The following is a 25,369-nucleotide window of genomic DNA, read 5'->3' on the forward strand; positions in this document are numbered from 1 at the left end:
TTCCCTCCCTCTCTCTCTCTCTCTCTCTCTCGCTCTCGCTTTTCTCACTCTCACTGACAGTGCACGAGGAGGGAGAAGGGATTGAAGAGAAGGTGGAGGAGCGAGAGCGAAAGACGAGCGACGAGCAAGGGCAAGCCGGAAAGCAGCGCGAACGTGCGGAAGAGTGGCAGTGTATGTCGGCGTAGAGCGAACGAGCGAGCGAGCGAGCGAACGAACTAGGCGAGCGTGTGCTGTGTGCGGTGGTGGTGGTTGGCGATTGGTGTGCCGTAGACAGACGGACGGACGGACGGTCGTCGGTCGGTCGTTCGTTCGGTCGGTCGGTCGTTCGTCGGTCGGTGGCGGTCGGACTGTGATTGTGTGGAAGGAAAAAACCGAAGAGAAAGTGCAAAATTTGCAGTGCACTGTGCTGGCTACGGTGTGAAAGAAGAATAGTTCGGTTTTTGTGTGGGGGTCTGAAGAGGGAGATTATCGTCATCGCGCCGTCATATCTAAGGGGTCTCGCGCGCGCCTACGCGTGTTAGTATATCGAGGGATTTCCCATTTTTTCTCCGCGTGTATATTTTATCTCTTCTTTATCTCATTCTCTGATTGTCGGGGATCCATCGATTTCAAGACGTCAAAGGACGAACGACGCGTGAAAAATCTAACCAAAAGAGGGAACGTGTTACGAGAAGAGCAATGTCCGATCGAGAGAGCCTGGACGATCAACCGCAAAGTAAGAACGGAATCGGACGAAGCGTTACAACCGACGAGCCTTCTCTATATCCCTCTTCTTCTTTCTTTTTTTTTCCCTGCTGTTCCCGACCTCGCGGTCGGTTTTCTCAACCGCTCGCGGCGGCGAATGGATCGAAAAGGAGTAAACCGCTAACCAAATTTTTTTTTCCCTCCTTCGTCTATGCTGCACTTAGTGTTTCTTAGTGCTACGGCGCGGCATGTTCGTGCGCGTGCACGTTAAACTCCAAGGAGAACGGACAAACGTTCATCTTGGAGTTTTGACAAATTCTCGCGCCTCCATTCCATTCGTCCGTAGGAGATCCGACGTACTCCGATCGTGGGGACGCGGTGTCCAATGAACTCCTCTACATCTGCATGCATGCACAATCATTGTCTTTCGCATCTCCGCGGCCGGTTCTGTCAAGCGCCGCGCGAAAAGAATCGCTATTTTTCAACGGCATCCAGGATTCAAGATGGCCGGCTGCATGTCGGCCGAGAAGATAACCCCTCTCACCCCGCTCTCTTACTCCGCGAGCCTCTCCCTACCTCTTCGCTCTCCATACGCGACGCGCGCACGCACGCGCACACGTCCACACGCGCGACAATATCTCTTTCTCATGTATCGATATTTGCAACTTTCGATATTCCTCTGCGTCGCAATGCCGGTTGATTGTTTTTTCTTTTTTTTTTTACAGTCGATAAGCAGATTAAGCCAAAATTCTCGTCCGATTGTACGCACATACACACACACGCACACACATACAGACAGATAGATGCACGTATAAAACCAAAACGGTTCTGTACGATACATTGACAACGTCATTCCATCCGCGAAAAAGTATAGGTAAATATAATGCAATTCAGTTTCGATCCTACATCTACCTATTGGAACAACACATGTATGTACGCGATAATACGCATGCAACCGGCCGCTCGAATTAGCTGCAACTACGTAAACACAAACGATTCTCTCTTTTTTCCTCCTTCCGTATTGCGTAACGATTTTGACCTCGAAACGAAAAGAGATCGATTTAGTTACGATCCTACACTTCTCGCCTGTCAAAAATTCGAAACTTAATTTCTCCCCGTCTCGGAGTTCTTTTCACTTCGATTTATTTGCTGCATGTGCGCGCATCTTTTATGCTCCTAACCTCTCTTTCCACCACCGCGAAACTGCTCCATATTGTCCATCTTTTCTCTCCATCTGATTTCGTTCTTCATTCAATTAAACTTATGCTTGTTTCCACCGTAGATTAACTTTAACTCGGTTTAACTCGTTCTTCTTTTTCTAATTCTTAAAACTAGAAAAAGATGAAGAATTAGTTGAACGAGATTAATATTAAACTATATCGGTAGAAACAGACATTAGTGTTTCGGAGCTAGGAATATTCGTGATCTTGGCATAATTTCAACAATTTTATCAGTTATTATTTAATAAATGTATTTAAACCATGTTTTTGTTAAGAAGAGGAAACGCAAAAAATTTCAGAATGTTATTCGAATCATTGTATGCCCTTAAAAGGTTATACTTTATTAAATTATATCTGTGATCTAACTTTTCTTAATTATATGATTAAATTATTATATGTTAAATATTGAATGAACAATATTTGAATTAACAAATTAGTCAATTATTTATAATAATTCTGATTTTTTAATATTTGCCCTACTGTTCTATATATTTTTATCAACAATTGGCCTTGAATGTTTTGTTTTCACCAGTATTTCTAACATTTAAAGTATTTTCAGCTATATAATATGAGGATGATGAAAGTCATCTTCATAATTATACATATAGCCAAAGTCAAATCAAAATGAAAAATTTAGGAATTATATGTACGTGTGTTGAGAAGTAACAAAATCTCAAAAATATAAATAAATCTCATATCTTATATCTTTATCGATGAAAACTGGATTAACATAAGATTTATTTTTCTTTCTGTATTATTTATCTCTTTAAAATTATATTATGGAATAAATATATTAATAATTCTTGCGTTGTCACAATTAATAAAATTTCTAGTAATTTGCCTATAATTTGCCTTTGATATAATTCCATATTTATAATTTTAAATTTAATGTATATATCAAATTTATGTTATTTATCCAACTCATATTTCATAATGAAAATAGTCTTATGTTTACGTACTTTACATTTCATTGCGTATACACTCTGAAAGCAGTCATTTTGTATTATCAATCTTTATTTTATATAAATAAAGATTACGACATATTATACGGGATGTATAATATATATTTACAGTTATTTTAAAACAGGTCAATTTCAAAGAAATGTTGATATTAGTAACATTCATATAAATTCATGCATTTAACACGTAACTTACTACACTAAAACTATTGTGTTTCTACATTTATTTATATTTAATTTTTTTTCTTTTTTTTTTCAGATTTTTTATGATAAATGGAACGTGTTAAAAAAGCAAACTCGTCGCTATTATGTTTCATTCAATCTTTATCATTCATTAGACGTGAAACAAGAATAGAATAGTGCTGATAGTGTCCTTAAAAGTAAGAGTTGGCTAATCTTCTAGTTTGATTAAAAATGACGTATGTGTATGTTACACAACTATATAAGACGTTTCACATGCTTATCAATTTTTTCACGTGCTCAGTCATCATCTGATTAATTTTTCATCAAGCCAATAAAAAATAGGACAAGATTGGCCATACTTTTATTTCCAGGGACACTATCCCGAAACACACTCATAGAGAAATGTGTATTTGTTTATCACTTGAAAGAAACAAAATTCAAGAACATTAGAGAAATTCACTAGAAAACTTCATAAATCCTAAAACTGGAAATTGTAAAGACATTGATGGAGCACATGGAATACGATTACTGAATTATTTTCTTGTAAGATCTTATTGATTTGATTTTTTTTTGTAATTTGTAAAGAATTGCATATTTATATGTTTTATTAACACATTTCTTTTCAGAATTGATCTTTTTTAGTAAAATACACAGTAACTTTATAAACACTCCACACATTGTACAGTATTACTACAAAAAAGAGATTGACGGTTGCATATATGTATATGTGTATAAAATATATATGTACATTAATAGCACTCTGATTTTCATAATGTAACAATTAAGATTGCTAGTTAATTATTATACTATTAGACTGTTAAATCTATAGTGTTAAATTTAACCTAATTCTCTCCAAAAAATAGTCTCCACTGTCCCTCAATATATCGTTATTTTATGCTAAAACAACGATTAAATTTAATATTATATAGTGTCAGTTTGACGCTATATAATGTGAAATTGGCACTGTATAATTTCAAATTAGTTTTAGTATAAAATAACGATATATTGAGTACAATGGCGACTTAAATTAGGTTACCATAGATTTAACAGTGTATACATTATTATATTAAACATATTTGAATTAGAATAAGTAATTAATAAACTCGAATTGTCATAACCGAAAAAAAGAATTTTTATTTTTTAATTTTTTTGCATAGTATAATTTTTATTTATATTTATTTTGTGAAAAATAAAATTTTGTTAATAATAGTTCAATTTTTAAAAAATTCTCTTACGAATTTTCATTAATTGTTAATATAAATGCATAAAAAAATTTCTATTTCTTATTTGTTAATTAATCACGTTATTTGTTTTACTAGAATATGGGAATCCAGGTGGATTGGATGCTGGAGGTGCTGACTTTGATTCTGGTAAGTACTCTATTGTACATAGTGATTGAAAGGGTAAATATGAATCTTGAAACAGACGTGTAATATTCAATAAAGATTAAGTTACTCCATATCTAATGCAAACAAATTTAATTATACTAGTTTATATATGAACGATTATTAAATTAAGTATATTATTAGTTATTTGTTTAACAATATTGATTAACAACATCATTGATCGACAATATTTAAAAAAGTTGAGAATTTTTACATGCTATATACAGGTAGCTCATTTTAATTTATCCCTTTAAATATTTCAAAACCTGAAGTCTGAGAAGGAAACTTTTTAGACGAAAGGTCTGAAGTGAGACCAGCAATAATAAGATTAATTTCCGAAAAAATTAATTTTTTAATGACTCTTATATTATTGTCATTTTTTTAAAACAGAATTATATGATTTTTTTACATAAATTTCTTTAGTTATTCTTCTTATAAAAGTATTGAAATAGAATTATTGAAAAATCAAATAGTCTACGAGAAGAAGTCATGTAGTTCACGAAATATCTTTTTTTAATTTCATGTTAAAATGTCAAAATGAAGTTTAAAGTGTCTCCTAAACTATTGATTTTTTTATAACTTTACTTAAATACTTTTATATGCAAAATAATTAGAAGAACAATATTGTATAAAGAAATAAATCGTACATAATTCTATTTTTAAAAAATGGTGATGACTTTTATATGACCTTAAAAAATTGATTTTTTGAAAATTAGTTTTATCATATTGTCTCTAACTTTTGTCTGAAATATTTTTCTCTAAAATTTGAAATAAATAAAATTTTGAGGGTTGATCATTTAAAATTGGATATCCTATATATAGAAATTTTAATTTATCGAAATTGTATCGATTATAATCCCTCCTTCTCCCTTGTCTTATTTCTGAATAAAATCTAAATAATATAGATACTATGATTCGATAATTTTGATCATCGCATCCAACTTCTCCAGAAGTAATCTAATAGAAATGAGGGAAATGCCAATCTCTTGGAGTAACTGTTTATAGATATTTTTGGAACAAAATTGAAATACAAAGTAGTGTGCAGCGGCCAGAAACGAGACACAACGCGTGCGGCAGTAAGCCGGCACTAGAGCGCAGTCAGCTGGTCGTGACGTCATATCGTCGATAGGTGCGAGCGACAGTAGTGGGAGAGGTTTCCTCGTCTCGCTACTGCCACGCGCGCGCGTTGTGATTTAAAACGCACAGTCACGTGGCAGTGTATCGTTCGTACAGCTAATTGCTATCCCATGGGTACGGAAAACGGAATCGGAAATCGGAATCGAAATCGTGGGGGCAATCAATCAACATCGTTCTATTCCGATTTTAAGCAGCCTCTGGCTCTCCATGGAGCATATTTTTCAGAAATGGAATGACATTTTAATCATACAATAAAAATGGTATGTTACATTTTGTCTATAAATATTTTGTATTTAATTTGTTACGAAAATGATAATTAAATAGTTAAGTACTCCACAGTTACCTCGGCAAAGAGAGTTTTGAAGAAGATAGCTGCTATGAAAGTTTTTGGTATTTATAACATAATGAAAGAAAGAGAAAACCAGGAGACCAATATTTTGGGTACATTCGATATTTAACATAAAACGAAAGTGCTTACAGAAATACAACACGTTGACATGGAAAAATACATTGAATATCTTCGCAAGGACATATTAACATTTCATATGAATGAAAAATTATTTATAAACAAAATATAATAGATATACTATTTTCGTTATAAGGTTGGAATGTCATTCCGTTTCTGAAAAATATGCTTGATGGGAAACCAGGCTATCTAAAATCGGAACGGAACAGCGCTGATTGGTTCCTCCACCATTCCATCTTTCCGATTCCATGTTCATGGGACGGCACACTAAACCAACATTCAATCGTGGATTGGCTCGCATTCGACTCGTTGCTACCATAATGCGTGCATTCCATTGGCATGACAGCGGGCTCCATGAAAGATCGGCGCGTCATTCGGCACGATTTCGAATGTCCACGACTATTACACATCGCCTTCTTGCTACTATTTTCGTCATCATCTTTGTCGTCGTCGGTGATGTCGGACAATTATTTTACGACAGTTTTTGTTGATAGAGTGTACAACAACGGCATGTGTAAACGGTAGTTCTTTCATTTGAAACGCAATGTGTCATCACATATTGACTATAGTGGCTCGGTATCGCCGGCGTTTTATTCTCGTCGTCTGGCCGTACCGATCACGATGCATTGCGTACTCGTTTCCGCGAATACTTTCACGCGATCTTTCTTCGTGTAGCGTATCGGATCTGTGAATACGAATGAGCCCGGAAATGGTTATCAGTTTAACTGAGTATATGAGAACGTGTCTTATAAAATTTTGAACGTTATCATATTTTGGTGAGTTCTTAGATTTGAACGTTACGTCCGTGCGAAAGTAATTTTTATGTTTTTTATTCTGCAATCATAACTGTTAAAGTGCAATGATTGGCGTGTAAAATTTTTATTACATGATATGGTATTTTTAAGTTGTTTTTTATTACAGCTTATAAAATATTCGAGTCAATAGAAAAAGAGAAAAATTTTTTTAATAACGCACGAAGCAAGAAAAATAAGATATCGCGATTATTGTACAAGGTAGCATAAGGCAATTTTGTACAGTGCTTAGAATGTATTTTCAAAGTCTAATTGCAACATCAAAAATGAATTCATCAAAATTTATACAATTTTTTTATCGTGAAATATCTGGAGACACGATAGTGTCTCGGCGCTAAGCCATGGTAAATTATTATGTAATATGATTAACCAACCATAACGTTGTTACCGATGTCGATGCCAGTTTGAATAATCCATGAATTAATGTGTGGTTAATTTTATTGATTATACATAGAAAAGGTATATGAAAAAGAAGTAATATGTATAATGGTCATGTGGAAAGGGAGAGGGAAGGGGAAGAGAGAAAGAGAGAGAGAGAGAGAGAGAGAAAGGGGGGAAAGGAATGTGTGATGAATGACTGACTCTTTATTTAGCTTTCTCAGCTATTTCAAATACATCTTTTACAAATAACTTTAAACCTTTTTATAAAAGTAACATTAAATATTATATATTCTCTTAACATTCGCGCTTAAACGGCTCAAATCTCACACTGCTATTCATATAGTAAGGCGTTATATTTTCATTCCTTCATTAAACGTACTCTTTTGTGCATTTCTTGTTCTGCGTTCTAAATTTTATTGCAATATTCCTGGTCTATCGTGTTTTTTGTCTTACTTTTATTTCCCCACAATTTCTAACTTATTTCTTAATTGCTTCAGCAACATGTCTTTTAGGAACATGTCTTTAGAAACATGTCTTTTAAAAGTACACACGTTATAATATAACTTCTATTTTATAGACATAAACTGTAATGTTCACAGCATATGTTCCACTTTCGTATATCCGTTAAATTGCAATATGACTCTTATAGTTTAGCTTTTGCGCCTTCTGCGATTTGCTCAGCTGTGTTTCTCCCATATCAATCAACAGCACCGCAGTATTCAAAGTAGAGTGCTATGATTATCTTATGTACAATAACATCTAGTATAAGCCGATATAAAATTACCTATTCTATTTTTAAGAAAACTCGTTTTCCCTATTATTTTTAGCGTATAATCACAGTGATCTCTTTAAACTGAAGTTTATTATCAATAATAATTATTTCTAAATACTTCATTATTTCTACCTGTTTTATTTCAGTTCCATCTAAACATTTTAATATAGTATTACCACTCAGCTCTTTCTTTATACTTTGACTATTATATATATATATTTCGTTTTTTTTCTGCATTTTTAATTTATTTGCATTCATCCATTCTTCTATTATATTAAATGCCATATTTATTTTGCTAACTTCTACTTTTTCCAATTATATATATTAGCGTATCATCTGCAAATATTTTTATATTACATTCTTCTGGACAAATTTTGATTATATCCATAACCTCTGTGAAGCTATGAAATTGTCAAAAGAACGGTGGCAGTTCAAAAAATTATGATCTGTTGCATCCCTAATTTCAATCTATCAGAAACTGTATATTCCGCAGTACATGATTCCTGCTAGATTAAAATTTTTTCTTCCCTATTTCTTTGATTGTGAATAATTCCTAAGAAGGAAAATTTATACAGAATAAAATAAAACTTTAGATATACCAAAGTAGCGCAAAGGTCCTCCATCTTTGACTCAATAACCATATCATATTAAAAAAATAATTAATAATACTGGGCGCTTATTAGACTACAGTTACCAGGTCAAAAATGGCGGTCGAAATAACCAACAGTTAAAAGGATTGCGCTACTTTGTGGTATATCTTTAGAGCTTTAGACTAAAAGGCTTAGAAGTGATCACTAATTTCAATGAAACTTGACGGAATTATAGAGCGTATTCCCCCGAATATATAAGCGTATTCCTATTTGAGGACAGATTAAGCGTTTCCGAGATACATTTCAATATTAAATTTAATAGCGTCAGTTCATTAGAGTTTGCATTCCGAGTATCTATAGTGGTGGAAACTCCAAAGTTTTATTGACAATCCGCTCTGTTTATCTATTTTGTATACATTGTTGAAACAATTCTAACTACGTTATCAAGTAGACTATTATAATACTGTTATAATATTATTTTAATTGTTTTTCTTACGCAATTTTAAGAATTTAAACTGTTTATTAACTAGGAAGTAGTATGAGAACCTCCTTAAATAAAAACTATAATTTTTCGTTCTAAAATACTGCAGATATCACACACACACACACACACACACACAAATTTTGAATGACTATGACAATAATATTGATTGCCATAACTAGGGAGGTTCCGTTTCAATTCAATAAAACGATAGTTTATTGTGAAGAATATTGCATTCAAATTATAAAAAAAACATCCCTTTATAATTTTAATGTAATATTTTTCAATAATAAAGTTATTTTGCAATAAACTATCGCTTGATATGAAGTATTATAATTGGAGTTGAAACGGAACATCCCTAATTATGGCAAACAATATTATTGCCATAATCATTCAAAATTTTTGTGTGATATCTGCAGTATTTTAGAGTGAAAAATTATGGTTTTTGTTTAAGGAGGTTCTCGCACTACTTTCTAGTTAACAGACAGTTTAAATTCTTAAAATTGTATAAGAAAAACAATTAAAATAATACAAAAATATTATTAAGAATATCTAATTTTTGCTAATATCATTATATACAATTATTGTTAATTTTATATGTTATTAAATATTTTAAATTGACACTCTAAATTTCTTGGAGTGAAGTCTTACACCAAAAGAATGAAAATACTGCCACTATTGAAAAAGAGTAAAAATTTGTATTCTTAAGTAAGACTGGCAGATTTTTACTCATTTTTGGAATGAAATTTCATTCTTTTGGAGTGAAATTCACTCCAAATGAAAGAAATCTTACTTCATATTTTTTGTGCGAATTTATATACATTCTGATTCTGTATATCGCGCGCAGAAATGTGTTTTCCGACTTAAAACGTATTCATGAGCAGAATCAGAATATAGTAATATCACTTATTAAATTGTACAAGCAATTTAATAATTTTTTTATGTTAATAAGCATTTTTTACAAGAATATTAATCGTCATATATAGGGTCCAAAAATTCAGGCTCGATCATATGGTAGGCCGCTCAGGGAGAACCGCTGCGCGCTTTATTTACGTTGAATAGGCCACGCGCTTGCCAAAATGTTGCTATCTTCCTTCAGCAAGCACTCGACTCATTCGCGCGCGCAGCGGTTCTTCGTGCACGGTCCGTGATCGAGTCCGAACGTCCGGGCTCTAATTGTATGTTAATGAAAATTTAAAAACTGCGAATAATTTATTGCGAAAAATATTATCTCGGCTAGGGTTTGAACCTGGAACTCCCTACTTTCCAGGACGGACGTTGTATTAATTTGTCTACCGAGGCTTAAAGACTTTGGTAATATTTGTTACAATAATCAACAACTAAAAAAGAAAGTTGTTTCAAGGAGACGTATTATAAACAATAATATAAACGAATTTAGACCAATGAGAATAAATCTAATTACATACATATGAGAGAAATCCTATTCGGTCAAAGCGGAAGTTCCAGGTTTAAGTCCTGGATTGGGTAGTATCTATTTTTCGCAATAAATTATTCGCAGTTTTTAGATTTTCATTAACATATAACGATCAATATTTTTTTATAAGATGATTATTACCGTCAAAAAATTATTAAATTCTTTGTACAATTTAATAAGTGATATTACTATTCTGATTCTGTTCATGAATGCGTTTTAAGATCGAAAAAGATTCAGGCACGAGGTATACAAAGTCAGAATTATATAAAGTTATTTGAAGTTTTACTTCATAAAAGTAAGTGGATTCAAATGAACTTTTATACGAATATTTATTAGAGTTTGATTAATATAAAAAAGTTTAGTTTATAATGCTACAATCTTATTAAATTTTTAAATAAGTATTATTTTATATGAGAAATATGATTTTATTTAAAGTAAATAAAAGTTTAGAAAAACATTTTATTTTATTTAATGAATTACTTTAATACTTCTCTATTCAACAAAAATATCATGTTTAAAATGGAATTAAATAAAGCATTTAAAAAAAAATACTTAAAAAAAATTAATAATTTCTTTGTTTTCGAGACTGTTTGTTTAAAGAAAGCACATTCTTTTCCTTATAATAAATAACTTTTTATTTTTAAGTAAATATTTTTTTCTAAAACGCTTCATCTTTAATTTGAAAAATAACGATATTTTTCTTTATTCAAATAATTTATTAGATAAAATAAAATGTTTTTCTAATCGAAATAAATATTTAAAAAAAAAATATATATATATATATATGATGCATCATATATTATTAGTAATACAATTATCTTAATTTTAATTTTAATATTTTATTGTGTGCACTATGCTATTTTTATTAATGACTCGAAAATAACCAACTACAAAATTTTATTTATTTTATTCTTATTCCTTTTACAGAGTTTATAAATACTTTTAAAAACCGCTAAAGTTATTGGAATTTTACCACTAGTTTCACGTAGCGAAACGCAACGAATTAAACAGATATGTGGACTATAATCATGAAACTATTTTAATATTATTTAATAACATGTTCGGCAAAGTATTAATTTCGTTCAAAGAGAACTGATTGATGGGAAATAAAAAACTGAAAATATCGCTATTTACAACATTAATATGATTTGAATCACTAACAGAAAAAATGATCCTATTACACTTGGATAATTTTTTTGGCCATTCAAATTTGTATTGGTCTTGAATTATTTCTAATAAATGATCTCTTTCAATCGTTCATGATTTGTGACATGGACATTTTGCATCGTTTCGTTTTAATTTGTGCTGGAAGTGCCAGATGTTAACAGAACGGCAATATATACTGCAAAGGAAAGAAGGTTCGATAGGAGAAGAGGACATGGCACAACATGGTCGAGGAGTAGGTGTTGGGATTCATGTTAAGGCAGGTCGGCGCGGAACGCCACGAGCCGCTCTTCAGGCGCAGAGATCAATGCATCCGCGATCGTCTCCATTCGCAGTTGCCGCCACCGCTGCCGCCACCGTCACCGCCGCCGCCTCCGTCGATGAACTCGTCACTTTCTGCGCGATCTTGGACAGATAAATCCACCATAAATCTTGGACATTCACGTGCACGAATATAACGGCGAGAAACAATTTCGGAATTGGAAGTAGTAGTGATTTTGATAAAGAAAACATCCTGATACAGAAACCTCATATATGATAAACATGAATGCAAAGGGTAATCATAAGGAAAAGAAAGATATGACTGAAGCCTATTAGTGGTTCAAAATGACTATGATGACAATGTTGAAAATGACGATAACAATGACGCCATGTTGTGTTTGCAAGATGGTGATGCGTGCGATGCTCGCGCCCTGTGCAAACGTGCAATAAAATACAACGCAATGTCAATGCAAGTCGGCGGGCGAGAAGTGAAGTGGGCGTTTCTGTATAAACGCCGTGCCAATCATTTGTTGCAAAAAATTCTTACTGTCACTATAAAAAAAGAGAACAATAAGAAGTGCGATTTCACAGATGATCATCCTTAAATGTGTTCAAGAGAGTCACTTGCAAATTTTGATTCAAGGAAGGTTCTTATAGAAGTCTTATAAGAATTCTCAATCGTGCTGATATCTGATACAATTGAAATGAATGAGAGATTGGACAACGATTCATATTGAAGAATCGTTTATTGAATAGTGTAAAAATTTTACTTGTATTTTTTTAAATTACAACTAATCAATGCACATAGTTGGCATATTAAGTCGATTTTTGGAAAAAAGCGCAAAGAAATGAAGTGAGAGAAAAAAAAATGTTCTCGATATTTGATCGTTTTCTTTTCACAAAAAGATTTAAATATCGGCCAAAAGATCAAACGATATTAACTGAAAAAGATATTTTCTTAAAGCAATTTTGTTTATTGCTGATTGGGAACCACCTTGCAATTGTATTTTATTTATATTATTTTGGTTTCTACTGAAAACTGTTCTCATGAATAATCGCGAGTGATGGCGTCCTTCACGTTCCTTGAAATTGTTCTTCGCAGTCGAGAGTGTCAATGAAAAACAGCGAATTTTTAAAAGTAATAAATGGTAATTTAACAAGATCAAGAATTGTGAGTGAAATCTAGAAGAGAGAAAGATACGAAGTGAAGGTGAAAGACAAAAATAGGAAAGAGTTCAAGAGTATTAGAAGAAAAGATGATGCGCGGACACGCTACCTTTACTATTCGATTTAATTATTGCACCGCATAGAATTAGCATTACTTGACATCAAGCACTCAATGATATCGGCAAAATATCTTTGTCATTTTTCGTATCGTTTTCGAAAAAAAAGCAGAAAGTTGAAAAAACGAATATGATAAAATAAAAAGCTAAAAGTATATCCATAAATCATAATGTAACATTCTATGACTTATCCAAAGTAAAGAATTACGTGAATATGTGTGTGTACGTGTAATAGTTACGATAGAAGATAAAAGAAACAAATGTGAAGCTTACACTAATCACATTGAAAGCATGAGTGAACAAAAAGATGCTAATAGCAGGTAGGAAAGAGGAATTAACACGAATTAATGTAACACAATGGCCATGCTGAACTACCAATGAAAATCTAGCCGTACGGCATCTTATGCGCGCGAAGGTGTGTATCAAGGAAAAGGGGAGACTGGAAGTGATGCGACATAGAGACTGCTTTAAGAAATGGAGCAAAATGGTGAAAGTGTATATTTGTAAAACTACGTTTTCATTCTCCGCAAATATGCGAAAATGAGCAAGGATCGATAAATGAATTATAGAAAAAGAATACAATTGCTGAAGGAGATCGAGAATTAGAAGATATTCTCTTATCTGCTGATGATATATTTGGTCGATTGATTCATCTTTTGTTAGGAGACTAATGAAGAGACTCATTCGCGAATATATTATAATAATGATAGAGTGAGGATTTAATAAGAAAAGAATTTAAGAAAAACCTGTACGATGTCTGAATTATTCAAAACAAAAAGATAATCTTTTTTTGCCGAGTTACGCCTATGAAAGCTGAATCTTTTTAGCACATAAATGTGACTATACTATGATATGTGACTATAATATGAAAAGCTTGTGACATTAAATTTGAAAAAGAAGAATACGACTTCATGTACGAAATTATTTGTTTAGAGATTTCCGAAATGAAAGATTTTACACATAAAATTTATTGTGCTTGAAATAGAAATTGTTATGAAGAAAAGGAAAGAAGTGAATAAAAATAAATGTGGTTATTTGTTAATGTAATTTCAATGAACTGTGAATTTAGCAATGTAGTATAATTTTTAACTAAAAAAAGAAACAGGGAGAAAAAGAGAGATATATTATATACAAGTGCACAGATTATCGTAGTATCGATAAAATGTTCAAAAGCAGGATTTTTCAGGGTGATCTTAGCCCCGTTCCAATTCCAAGCGGCCTGCAACAATTCAGTACGTAATATTGTGCTTGAAAAACTACATTACATCGATTATTTGTTCTGTCGGCGTGACTTTGACACAGATCTCTAATTCCTTTCGTATGATCGATCTCTGAAGTATCCTTAATCATTATTTTTTTTTAACATTATTTTGTATTTTATATCTTAATCTCTCTCTTTTCCATTTGTAATTATTTTAATAAAACAAATGACATTTTTAACTGAAGAAAGACAACAATTATTAACAGTAATAAGTGGAAAATAGTCTGATAAGTGAACAACACAAATAAACAAAGAATCCTCTATTCGGTCGAAGCGGATCTTGATGCTTATATGTGTGTGTATATACAGGGTGTTTCCAAATTAAATGGCAAAACTTCGGGAGCGTGTAGAGGAGTAAAAAACTAAGAAAAAAAGTCCTATAGACATATGCTCCTTTTTGCTTTGTTTCGCAGGAAATCACGAAAAAAGAAAAAAATATATTTAATTTATTATTTTAATTATTTTATTTATAAACTTTTTAATGAAGATTTTGTTCGAAATGTGCACCTCTTGCAGCAATACAAGCATTGCATCTGTCAAACACGGCTCTTGTAGCAGCCAGGCCTTTAAAGCATTACCGTTGCAGAAACCGTATACAAAAACCATATCAGCATATTCACTATTAGAATACGTACGCGGCATATTGCAAAAGACAAAATTCATCTACTATTAAAGGCTTTCAAAGAGCGACTGACAAATTCATAACAGAAAGTGGAAAATGTAATCAAATATGTCGGTGCTAGATATGGCAAGAAATGTAAACATTTTTTTTCGATTTCTTTGAAACGGAGCAAAAACGAGCATATGTCTATAGGACTTTTTTTCTTAGTTTTTTACTCCTCTACACGCTCCCGAAGTTTTGCGATTTAATTTGGAAACACCCTGTATATATATAAAATACATTTTTTAGTATTGTAAACTGTGCGCCGATTCGGTTTGTTGAACCTGAAATAATAAATTGATTCTGCACACATAATATCATAAATTACATTGGCTGCGTTCGGCAGAAGTTAGCGCTACATTAGCGCATCAGGCTGTACTTTCAACTGTTTGAAAAATTTTATTAAATTCTCTTAAAATACAGTAGTAATTAGTAAAACATAGTAGTAATTATAGTAATTAATAAAATTATAGTAGTAATTAAGCGTAATATTCTGCGAAATAAAATTATAAAATATAATAATAGCATTTTAAATTAATTCTGGTAAATATAAAAAACATTACCTTTATTACTATTATCATAATTACTATCATTGTATTTCTCCTTTCGACAATTATTTTCAAATTTTAATTGTAATCTAAATGTTCTAATCTATACTATTTGACAATATAACTGAAATTACTAATAAACAGCAAATGCAGCTTTTTAAATTTTTTGATAAACGCCTTATTTGCAATATATTTATTAAGCATTCTTTTTAGCAAACTGTATTTTTTCTAGCAAACTGTAAATACGTTCTATCCATCATAAACAGCTTTAGTGAATTTTCCGTTATTATAATGTCAACTATATAAAGGTAATAGTAACGTTATAATTTATATTACCTTAATATATATATATATGTATATTAATATATTTAGCACTGATTTCTGCTGAACGACAATTTTTAATATATTTTGGAAAGAATTATGATTGCTTAGTGTTTGAAAATAATAAACCGCTGGCAATCGTTTAACACAAAATCTTACAACAGTTGCAAAGCTGCTTTTTCTGCACTGAATGCAGCCAATGATCGTCGATGTTAATAAGCATCTTAATTATTACTGAATAATTATTAAGTAATTTTTTTATGTTATACAATTTTTAGCGTTAAAATAATCTATCATAATTTATCACAATTTTCAAAAAATGGTAATGATAATTATAAATTTATACGTTAACACAAACAATTATACAAGTAATAAGCCTAAGTGAGATTAGGAATATAATTTGAAACAGTAAAAATAAAAATGCAACTAATACTTTACTCTGGAATTGAAAATATGAATATATCTTTGTACTACTCAAGGGATTAAATAGTGTGAATAAATTAAGAATATTAAATAGTGAATAAATTGAAAATTGTCGTGTAATAATTATTAAAGTTTTTGATTAAAAAATAAATTAAATAAATAAGTAAATAAATCGTAAATAAATGTTAAAAATAGACTTACAAGCCTGTTATGCGTTTTTTCACTTCGCGTGACTTCTTTTACCATTATTTAGTAACTGCCAGGAGGAGGGGAATATAATAAAGATAACTTCAGTCCTATTTTTACAAATGTTTTAAAGCAATCTCATTATTTTGTTTTATTTAAATTCTTTTTATTTATAAATGGCATTCAATGTGTTATTTCTTATTATGTTACAAAACAAGGCCCATGGCTAAACCAGTAAGGTTAGAAAAAAAAAACTAACAATAGAAGTAGGACCGGAGCATGTGTGTAAGAAAAAACATTTTTAATTAGGATAGTTTTTTAGGCTAGATCACTTAAACATTTATTAAACCAACTATAATAAATGTTTTTTGTTTATGACGATCCAACATAGTCGCGGCTACTGATCAGGAGCTTCAATTTACTCCTATGTAAAATTATACTTATTTTATATTTCTAAAAAAAAATATCTATTGGATCAAAAATTAAAATCAATTGTGCGTGTGTATTTCATTTATTAAATAGAATGTTGCGCCAGAAATGTGATGTTGATGAAAAATAAAAGAAATATTTTAAAATTATTTTGTGGAATAATCAACATAATCCAATTCACTTCAATTTTGAGTTTAAATATGTTAGTTTATCATATAACATGCAATAAACTGCTTAATAAATTAATATTTGTGTATGTTGTAGGTCAGCAAGGCCAGCAGAGCGAGCAGGAACTGGCGACGAAAATGTTGCAAATTCAAAGTAAAAGATTCTACCTTGACGTAAAACAAAACAGACGTGGGAGATTTATCAAAGTTGCCGAGGTAACATCTTATCTTTTAATTCCTGACGTGTATAAAGACTATTTCATAGAACAAATAATAATAATTAAATATCAAAAAATAAAATGTTAAAAATATAATTTTGCAACATACAGGGTGTTCCAAACACTTTGCGTGACACTCGTTAATATAGCAAATTTCTGAAATCATTCGAGACGAAATTTCTAATACCAAATTCTAATACCAATATATCGAGGTTATAGTAGCTTTAAAAAGGAAAGGATTTAAAGTTAGTCAATCGAGCTGTCGCCAATTGTTTGTGCGCATAAGCATAGCACATTGTACAATAGTGACAGTATCTTCAAGCATCAATCCTATTATCGAAATTGATATTCAATATTAAATGAAAATCAACTGATGAGAATTAAACACGAAATTGATATTCTTGTGCATACGTTCTTATTTTTATTGTATTTATACGTAAACTATTAATTATATAGATAATAACAACAGATTAAAAGGTAAGTATTGAAACTGAATATATTTTAAACGTGATACGTATCGAATTGTCAAAGCTGTCACATAAAGTGATATAATAGCAGGGTAAAGCGAGGTAATTTGAATAAATTAACCCTTTAAGGGGAAAAATTAAAAATTGTATTTTTTGAATTCTACATGTGTGTAGAACTAATCCTTAAAGCGGTTGTAAAAAAAATTTGAGATAATGATCATTTTCTGAGACGCGCGTTGCGCACGATGAAAATGGAGCAGACAGCGAAGGGCTAACTGCCGGAGTGTATTGTACTCATTTCAAGAGACCGGTTTCTATTCTGTTGTGTCGAGACTCTTAAAGCCTTAGACACAGTACGAGGGAATAGCAATAGCAATAAGAGTAACACGATTTCAACCTATCAGAAATCGGATACACCGGAATACACAGTTTCTGATAGATTGAAATCGTGTTATTTCTATCGCTATCGCTAATTCCTCATATATATTTCCGGAGCTTTACAATTAGAATAAGTTGGGGGAACCGAAAAGAAGTAAACTTGTGGCTCTTACAGATAGCTCCACATATATATTTGTTATTTTGAAATTAATCTGCAACCTCACAACTTATTACGGACTAAAATAAGGAGAAATTGCGATTCTTTGGAAAAGCTGGAATAAGCTTTATAGAGATATTATCATAAACATTTTACTAATGAAAACTCTCAGTATATGTACTGTTCTGGATTGGATAGTTGGTATATACATATGATTGCTAAGTTTATTTCCTGTTGCATTAAAAATAAATAACTTTTTTATTAATAAGCACTGTAAAATTATTTTTTTATGTTTATTATTAGCACTGAATTAATAATTATTATTTAACTTATATGTTAGATTTCTCGCATTTTTTCAAATGATATTGTATATTAATATAGTGATCTTTAAATGGATTTTGGATAAATTAATATAAAGAATGCCTATTTAATTAATCATGCACTATTCTATTTTTATCATGGACAAAAGATCGAAGTAGTATTATATCTAGTTCATATATTAATCTGCATATTTTTACTATCTATAAATGTTTTTACCGTATTACTATTTTTTACTATATTATCATATCATTTTATGTGACAGTTCGATGCGTATCGCGTTTCAAAGTCAATACTTACCTCTTAATTTGTTATTTTCATTAATTAATAGTTTATGTATAAATACAATAAGAATAACAGGCAACGACATATGCAAGAATATTAATTTCGATAAAAGGATTGATACTTAACATTATCACTATTGTACAATGTGCTATGCTTAAGCGTGCAAATTTCCGACAGTTCTATTGGCTAACTTTAAACTCTTCTCATTTAAAAATTATTGTAGCCTTGACATTTTAGTATTAGGATGTCTTGAAATGATTTTAAAAATCTGCTTCTAACGGGTGTGACGTCTGGGACAACCTGCATTAACAATTATGTTGTGTGTGTGTGTTGCGCTAATAGTTTTTTTAAAAATGTCTTGTTAATTTTAATTTTTGAAAATTTTAATTAAGTCATTTAAAACCTGTGACGATGAAAACTACGTTTAACAAAAATGATATTTATAATATTCATGGAGTATACAATAATATTTTCAGATATTTTTCGCAAACATACTCATGTCAGTTAAAATTAACATATAATCAGATAATATTTATCTATGTGTAAAATTTTATTTTTCGATACATCATATAAAATGGGATATAATATATAAATTTATGAAATTATTTTTTATTTTAGATTGGAGCGGATGGGAGAAGAAGCCAAATTTACCTGGCACTCAGTACAGCATCCGAATTTCGGGACCATCTGTCGACATTTAGCGATTTTTACGCATCTTTAGGTACATTACAATATCTATCAATTAAAATCATAATAATACAATTTAAAATTGTATTAGCTATGTCTAATATACAATCCCGTTTTAATTTATTATTTTTTTATCTTTGCAGAATAAGAATTAAAAGTATGTTTAGATGAAAGTTGTACAGCCTCACAGGGCACAAATATGATAAAATTAATATCCCCTAAAAAATTGATTTTTCATGATATATGAATATTATGTTCATTTTTTAAAATAGAATTGTATGATTTTTAACTCGATTTTTTAAATGTGATTATTAATTATTTTACATATAAAAGTATTAAGAGATATCTAAAAAAAACTTAATAGTTTTTACGAGATATTTTATATCTTATTCTGACACATTTAATATATAATATTTTATAAATTATATTAATTTTTTGATATTTTTAACTTAATACTTTCATGCAGAATAATTAGAGGAATTATGTAAACATACGATTCCATTTTTTATAATGGCCATAACCTTTACATGACCGCGAAAAATCATTTTTTTTTCCGAAAATTGATTGTCATATTTGTACTCCATCAGGCTATACAACTTTTGTCTGAACATATTTTTAATTCAATCTTACCTTGCAAAGATAAAAGGAGTTAATATGGGGCCTTTATATCGTATACATGAGGCATAACTCATGATATAAAAAGTTAACGTTTTATATATATAAAAATAAATTGAAAATATGAAATAAAATTTTTTTGTATGAAACTTTGTTTGAAAGAAAAATAATTTTGAAAATTCGTTGAATACATGTACAATTGTATTTACTTTATATTCATTTTGTTTACTTATAAAGGACTGTGACATGATACATATATATTTAATTATTATGCAGAACAGTTCTCATAGTCTGACATTATATCTGGAGCTAAAATATCGAATACTAATTTTAAAAATTGTATTTATCTCCTAGAGAATTGCTTCTTTAAGTATTAGCAACGATCACAATTTTCATAACATGATAGAAAAGCAATGAAAATTAATTTTAGTTAGTATTTGTATGATTACGTTTATCAGGACGACGATTAGAAAACAATACGATATTTGTTTAGAAATAGAATAGCCGATTTTTTTGTAAGGTGTGTTTCATTCTTAAAAGTGCGAACGTGCACGTATAAAAAAACATGTCCATTATATTTATCTATAAGAAAACAATATTTAAAGATACTCAAAATCGGAGAAGGGTGTCTTTCCTTATTAGTAATATTTACTTGAAGCAAAAAAGCAATACATTAATAAATCTTCTGTCATTATATCGTGTCATTGTGGTAACTCGATAGAAACTGAAAAGAAAAAACAAAATAATAGAATAATTAGAAAATAATGATGTTTTAACAATGTTTACAAACATTAACGTGAAATAGTGGACAGTTAAATGAATGTTGTATTTGTCTATTAAATTATAGCAGATTGTATACATGTTCGACAAAATTTTTAAAATCGATTTTCTCGAAAATGAATCCTTATATGCAGAAATTTATTTCATATTTTTAATTAATTTTTGTGTGAAGAATCATCCCTTTTCAGTTGAATCACAAATTACGCTTCATTCTATAAAATGTCGTATTATATATAATTTGACATGTATTGAAAATATCGATATATTATAAAATTAATCCTTTTTTTCTATTTACAATAATTTTCATCAAGTATTGAGTTTTTATGTTTGAAAAAGATGTTTAATTCATTAACATCTTTGCTTGCCGGATAATCAGGTCCACCAAATCCGGAAAATGTGCCAGACGATGGAAAACTCAAATCAGAAATGATGGTGAAGGATAATAGACGATATTACTTGGACCTCAAGGAGAATTCTCGCGGCCGTTTCCTGCGGGTGAGTCACCCTGTATGTACCAGCCAATGTACTTACTTTCTACGCTAAGTCATAAGAAGACTCTGTCGGCTTTCATCTCAAGAGGTCTGCTTTTTTCGAAAAATGAAAAAATAAATAGAGTTCTTCTAAAATTGTTGATGAAATGGGTTATCTAATATAACGATAATCTCGCTTATGAATCCAAACAATGAATTAGGACAGAAGATCTTGTGTAATATTTATGTTGCTTTTCCCAGGTGTCGCAAACGATAACACGAGGTGGACCTAGGACTCAGATTGCGATACCAGCGCAAGGTATGATAGAGTTTCGTGACGCATTAACGGATCTTCTTGAAGAATTTGGGACGGATGACGGTGGCTTCAAAGGTGATTTACCGGAAGGTCGTTATATGCGCGTGGATAGCAAGAATTTCTATTTTGATATCGGCCAGAACAATCGTGGCATCTATATGAGAATTTCTGAGGTATACATAAATTATTTTCCTAAGAAATGAATAAATAAATCATTTAAAATTATTACCTATTTCTTGTTATATATATATTTTTTTTCTTTTTATCCTTTATAATCTTTATTTTGTCAAAAAAATCTGCTCAAATTGGTCGGTGGTCATCTTGACGTGAAATTATGGAAAAAAGAACTCCTTTTTTAAAATTTAGAATAGTTTATCTAGAATAACTTGGAAAACATGATATTCAGGCATTCAATTTATTGAGACTCATATTCAGAGGATTTTCATCAAAAAATTCTAGTTATTGCGAAGGATATTACTAAGCAGTATTAAGCAAGTTTCTAGGTTTATGTAAATATAATACATAACAATGAAGAAGACCTTTAACGATCAACCTGAATCTTAAAGTGCTTAAATATTTCTATGTGAATTTATACACTACCTATATAGTTATAATATGTTTAAATTGCTCGCCGAATTAATTTTTTAATCTTGAAAGGCAAACCGATTGTACTGCAATAGTAATATCACAAATTAAATTGCTTAGCAATTTACTAATTTGATGCTCATAGGATCTTATAAAGATCGTGATAATGCTGGATAACAAATTAAAATCTATAAATAAATGTATTGTGAAAAATATTACCTTGGCCAGGGATCGAACCCGGATCTCTAGCATTCCATGCAAGCATCCTAAGCCTTTAGATCATTGAGGTCTCTATTTCCTAATATTTTGTTTTATAATAATAGATAGTACAAAGTTTTTATTGATGTAATTTATTTACCTTAAGCGTAGTAAATAATACTTGATAAATTAAATTTTTGTTAAATGAACCATATATACTGGAATATTATCCTATTCTTTTATAAAAACCTTTTTTTTTCATAAATCTATAAACACACTATTTATACATTGATTTAACATAAAAGAAAAAAAAATCTTTTCTGTAACTATGGTTCTACATTAGTCACAAACGATTACAAGCTTGTTGCAATCAACTTGTGATCGATTGCAACTAATGTAGAAGTTAAGGGTTGCGAGACGATATATCATTTTAAAGTCAGTGTCATATTTTGTATAATAAATGTTAATATATTTATATTTTTTTACAGCAAAATTTTTGTAACTTAAAAAAAAAGACCTACAATTCTCTAAAGGTTATAAAAGCTCTCATTAAAAAGTAATAAATTCAATTAAAAATGTCAGAAACAGAAAGGGAATTTTTTTTTTGGTTTGAGTAGATATTAAAAAAAATATTTAAGTTTATATTAATAAAAAAATCTACATTTATTATTTTTTTAATCTCAGCAAAATAAAAAGAAAGCAAAACTAATAAGGTTTTTAATAAATATAATATGCGATGGTAGATAATGTATAAATTACTTTCTTATAGGTGAAGACGAACTTTAGGACAGCCATCACCGTACCAGAAAAATCCTGGGCACGTTTCCGTGATATCTTTGCAGATTATTGCGAGAAAATGAAGGAAGGCGGCGGTGGTGTCAGCAGCAGCAGCAGCGGTGGCGGAGGAGGAAATGTATTGTCTGAGGGGAAAGGCTCGGTGGTGGCACAGGTACCATCGCCATCCTCGAATACGCAGCCTAATCCCAATCCAAATTTAGATTCTCCCTTAATCAAGTGAAAAAGGCTTTAACTTAACTCGAACATTTGGGAATTATAACTCGTAAACTCGTTTTCAAGTCATTAAGCGAAGTAACGAAACTTGTCAGAGTCTATGCCATCGTCGTCATCGTCATTATTCATCGGCTGACATCGACATGGTCATCAGAATTATCATCGGTATAATCATTGTTACACCATCATCGAGACCATTTATCGTCATCGTCACCTCACCTGAGATAATGTCACCATCGCCAGGTCATTATCATCATCAACACACATCGTCATACTTGCCATTAAGCGCAAACACCAAAACTCGCCTGAAATATGACCATTATATCGCAGAGGATATCAACTGATTGTTGAGTATATTCATATAATCACAGACTTGATAAAAAGAAAAGAAGAAAACGAAAAACGGATTTGTGACGTAGTTATTACGCATATTGTTTGCACGTGAAGACGAGGAAAGATGAAGAAGATGAGATGAAAAAGGGGTAGATGATGATGACGATGCGTGTTTGCGTGTGTATGCATGTGCGTGTGTGCGCGTTCGCGCGCATCCGCGCGCGCGTGTGTGTGTGTGATATGTGTGTGTATGCGCGCGCGCGCGCGCGCGCAGAGGGAAAATGAGTCACTGCCGCTCGTGCGACTAACGGGATAACACAAAAAAGAAAAGGACAAAAATACGCAACAACGGAAAATCGAGAGTATAATGATTATCGAGCGATATCTTTTTAGGCGAACTCGAGTTGCCATCGATTAACGTTATGAGTACTACCGTTCATTTCCTGGCTTTCCATAAACGCATGGTTTGTTTGGTTTTTCACTAATTTTCTTTTCGTATATCTTTTCAATCTTTTCAATCTGGGATAATCACACGCATTCTACATCTCATATGTATGAGTTAAATAAACGAAAATCTTGAAGGGGAAATGGACTGTAGTGTAGATCACGTTACAATTGAATTTGATCGTTCAGAATTTATGAATAAATAGTTGTTATATTAACGATTATATCACGAGTAAGTAAGAAGAAAAACGTGCTGATTGTCGCGAGGAAAAAAAGGTAAAAACCAAGATCTATTGTATTTATGTAGGCAGTATGTACATCTCTCGTCGCGCGATTTAACTGAAAAAAAATCTCGAAGTCGCTGTACTTTTGGTGAATATACTTGTCGAAGAAATGTCGCAAATTGGATGTAGATAAAATATTGCTGCATGCGACTCCATTATGTTTGTTCAAGAGTGCGATTTGTTACTGTGGTAATAAATTATTAAGTTGAACAAAATGTATACAGAAAAGAATAAGGATGTGAAGATATTTACATCTTTTATTCGAATATTTATATTACTGTCTGCACCACGCGATATCATATATTCATTTAAAAACTGAACCATATTTCTATTAAAAGTAATGATACACTCACACATATGTATATATATATATGTATATGTATGTATATATGTGTGTGTATGTGTATATATATATATATATATATAACATAGGTGAGAGAGAGAACGAAAAGGATGCTAATCGAGAGAATACGAAATCATATTAATACATATTAAAATGTATAATGTACATTTTAATATAAATTCATTATACATTACATTTTCTTTTATGGATTTGTATGAAAAGTGCGCATACAATCATATACACAGCGCGTGCGTGCGCGCGCGCATACACA

General features: G+C 31.0%; 1 protein-coding gene across 2 annotated transcripts; it reads left to right on the forward strand.

Annotated features, from left to right (window-relative positions):
• Pur-alpha (Purine-rich binding protein-alpha) lies at positions 1–24,352 on the forward strand. 2 transcript variants are annotated; one of them, XM_018453499.1, is made up of 7 exons: positions 1–715; positions 4,366–4,416; positions 17,307–17,425; positions 19,651–19,753; positions 21,491–21,621; positions 21,846–22,073; positions 23,453–24,352. In XM_018453499.1, the coding sequence occupies exons 1-7, from the start codon at positions 679–681 to the stop codon at positions 23,699–23,701; spliced, it is 918 nt and encodes a 305-aa protein (XP_018309001.1). In that variant the 5' UTR covers positions 1–678; the 3' UTR covers positions 23,702–24,352. The 2 variants fall into 2 exon arrangements, with proteins under 2 accessions (XP_018309001.1, XP_018309002.1); XM_018453500.1 differs by having other exon boundaries at positions 21,491–21,609; positions 23,453–23,701.
• Positions 24,353–25,369: the final 1,017 nt, after the last annotated feature.

This window comes from Mycetomoellerius zeteki, unplaced genomic scaffold (assembly GCF_001594055.1).
Source record: "Mycetomoellerius zeteki isolate Tzet28-1 unplaced genomic scaffold, Tzet1.0 scaffold389, whole genome shotgun sequence".
Lineage (NCBI taxonomy): Eukaryota > Metazoa > Arthropoda > Insecta > Hymenoptera > Formicidae > Mycetomoellerius > Mycetomoellerius zeteki.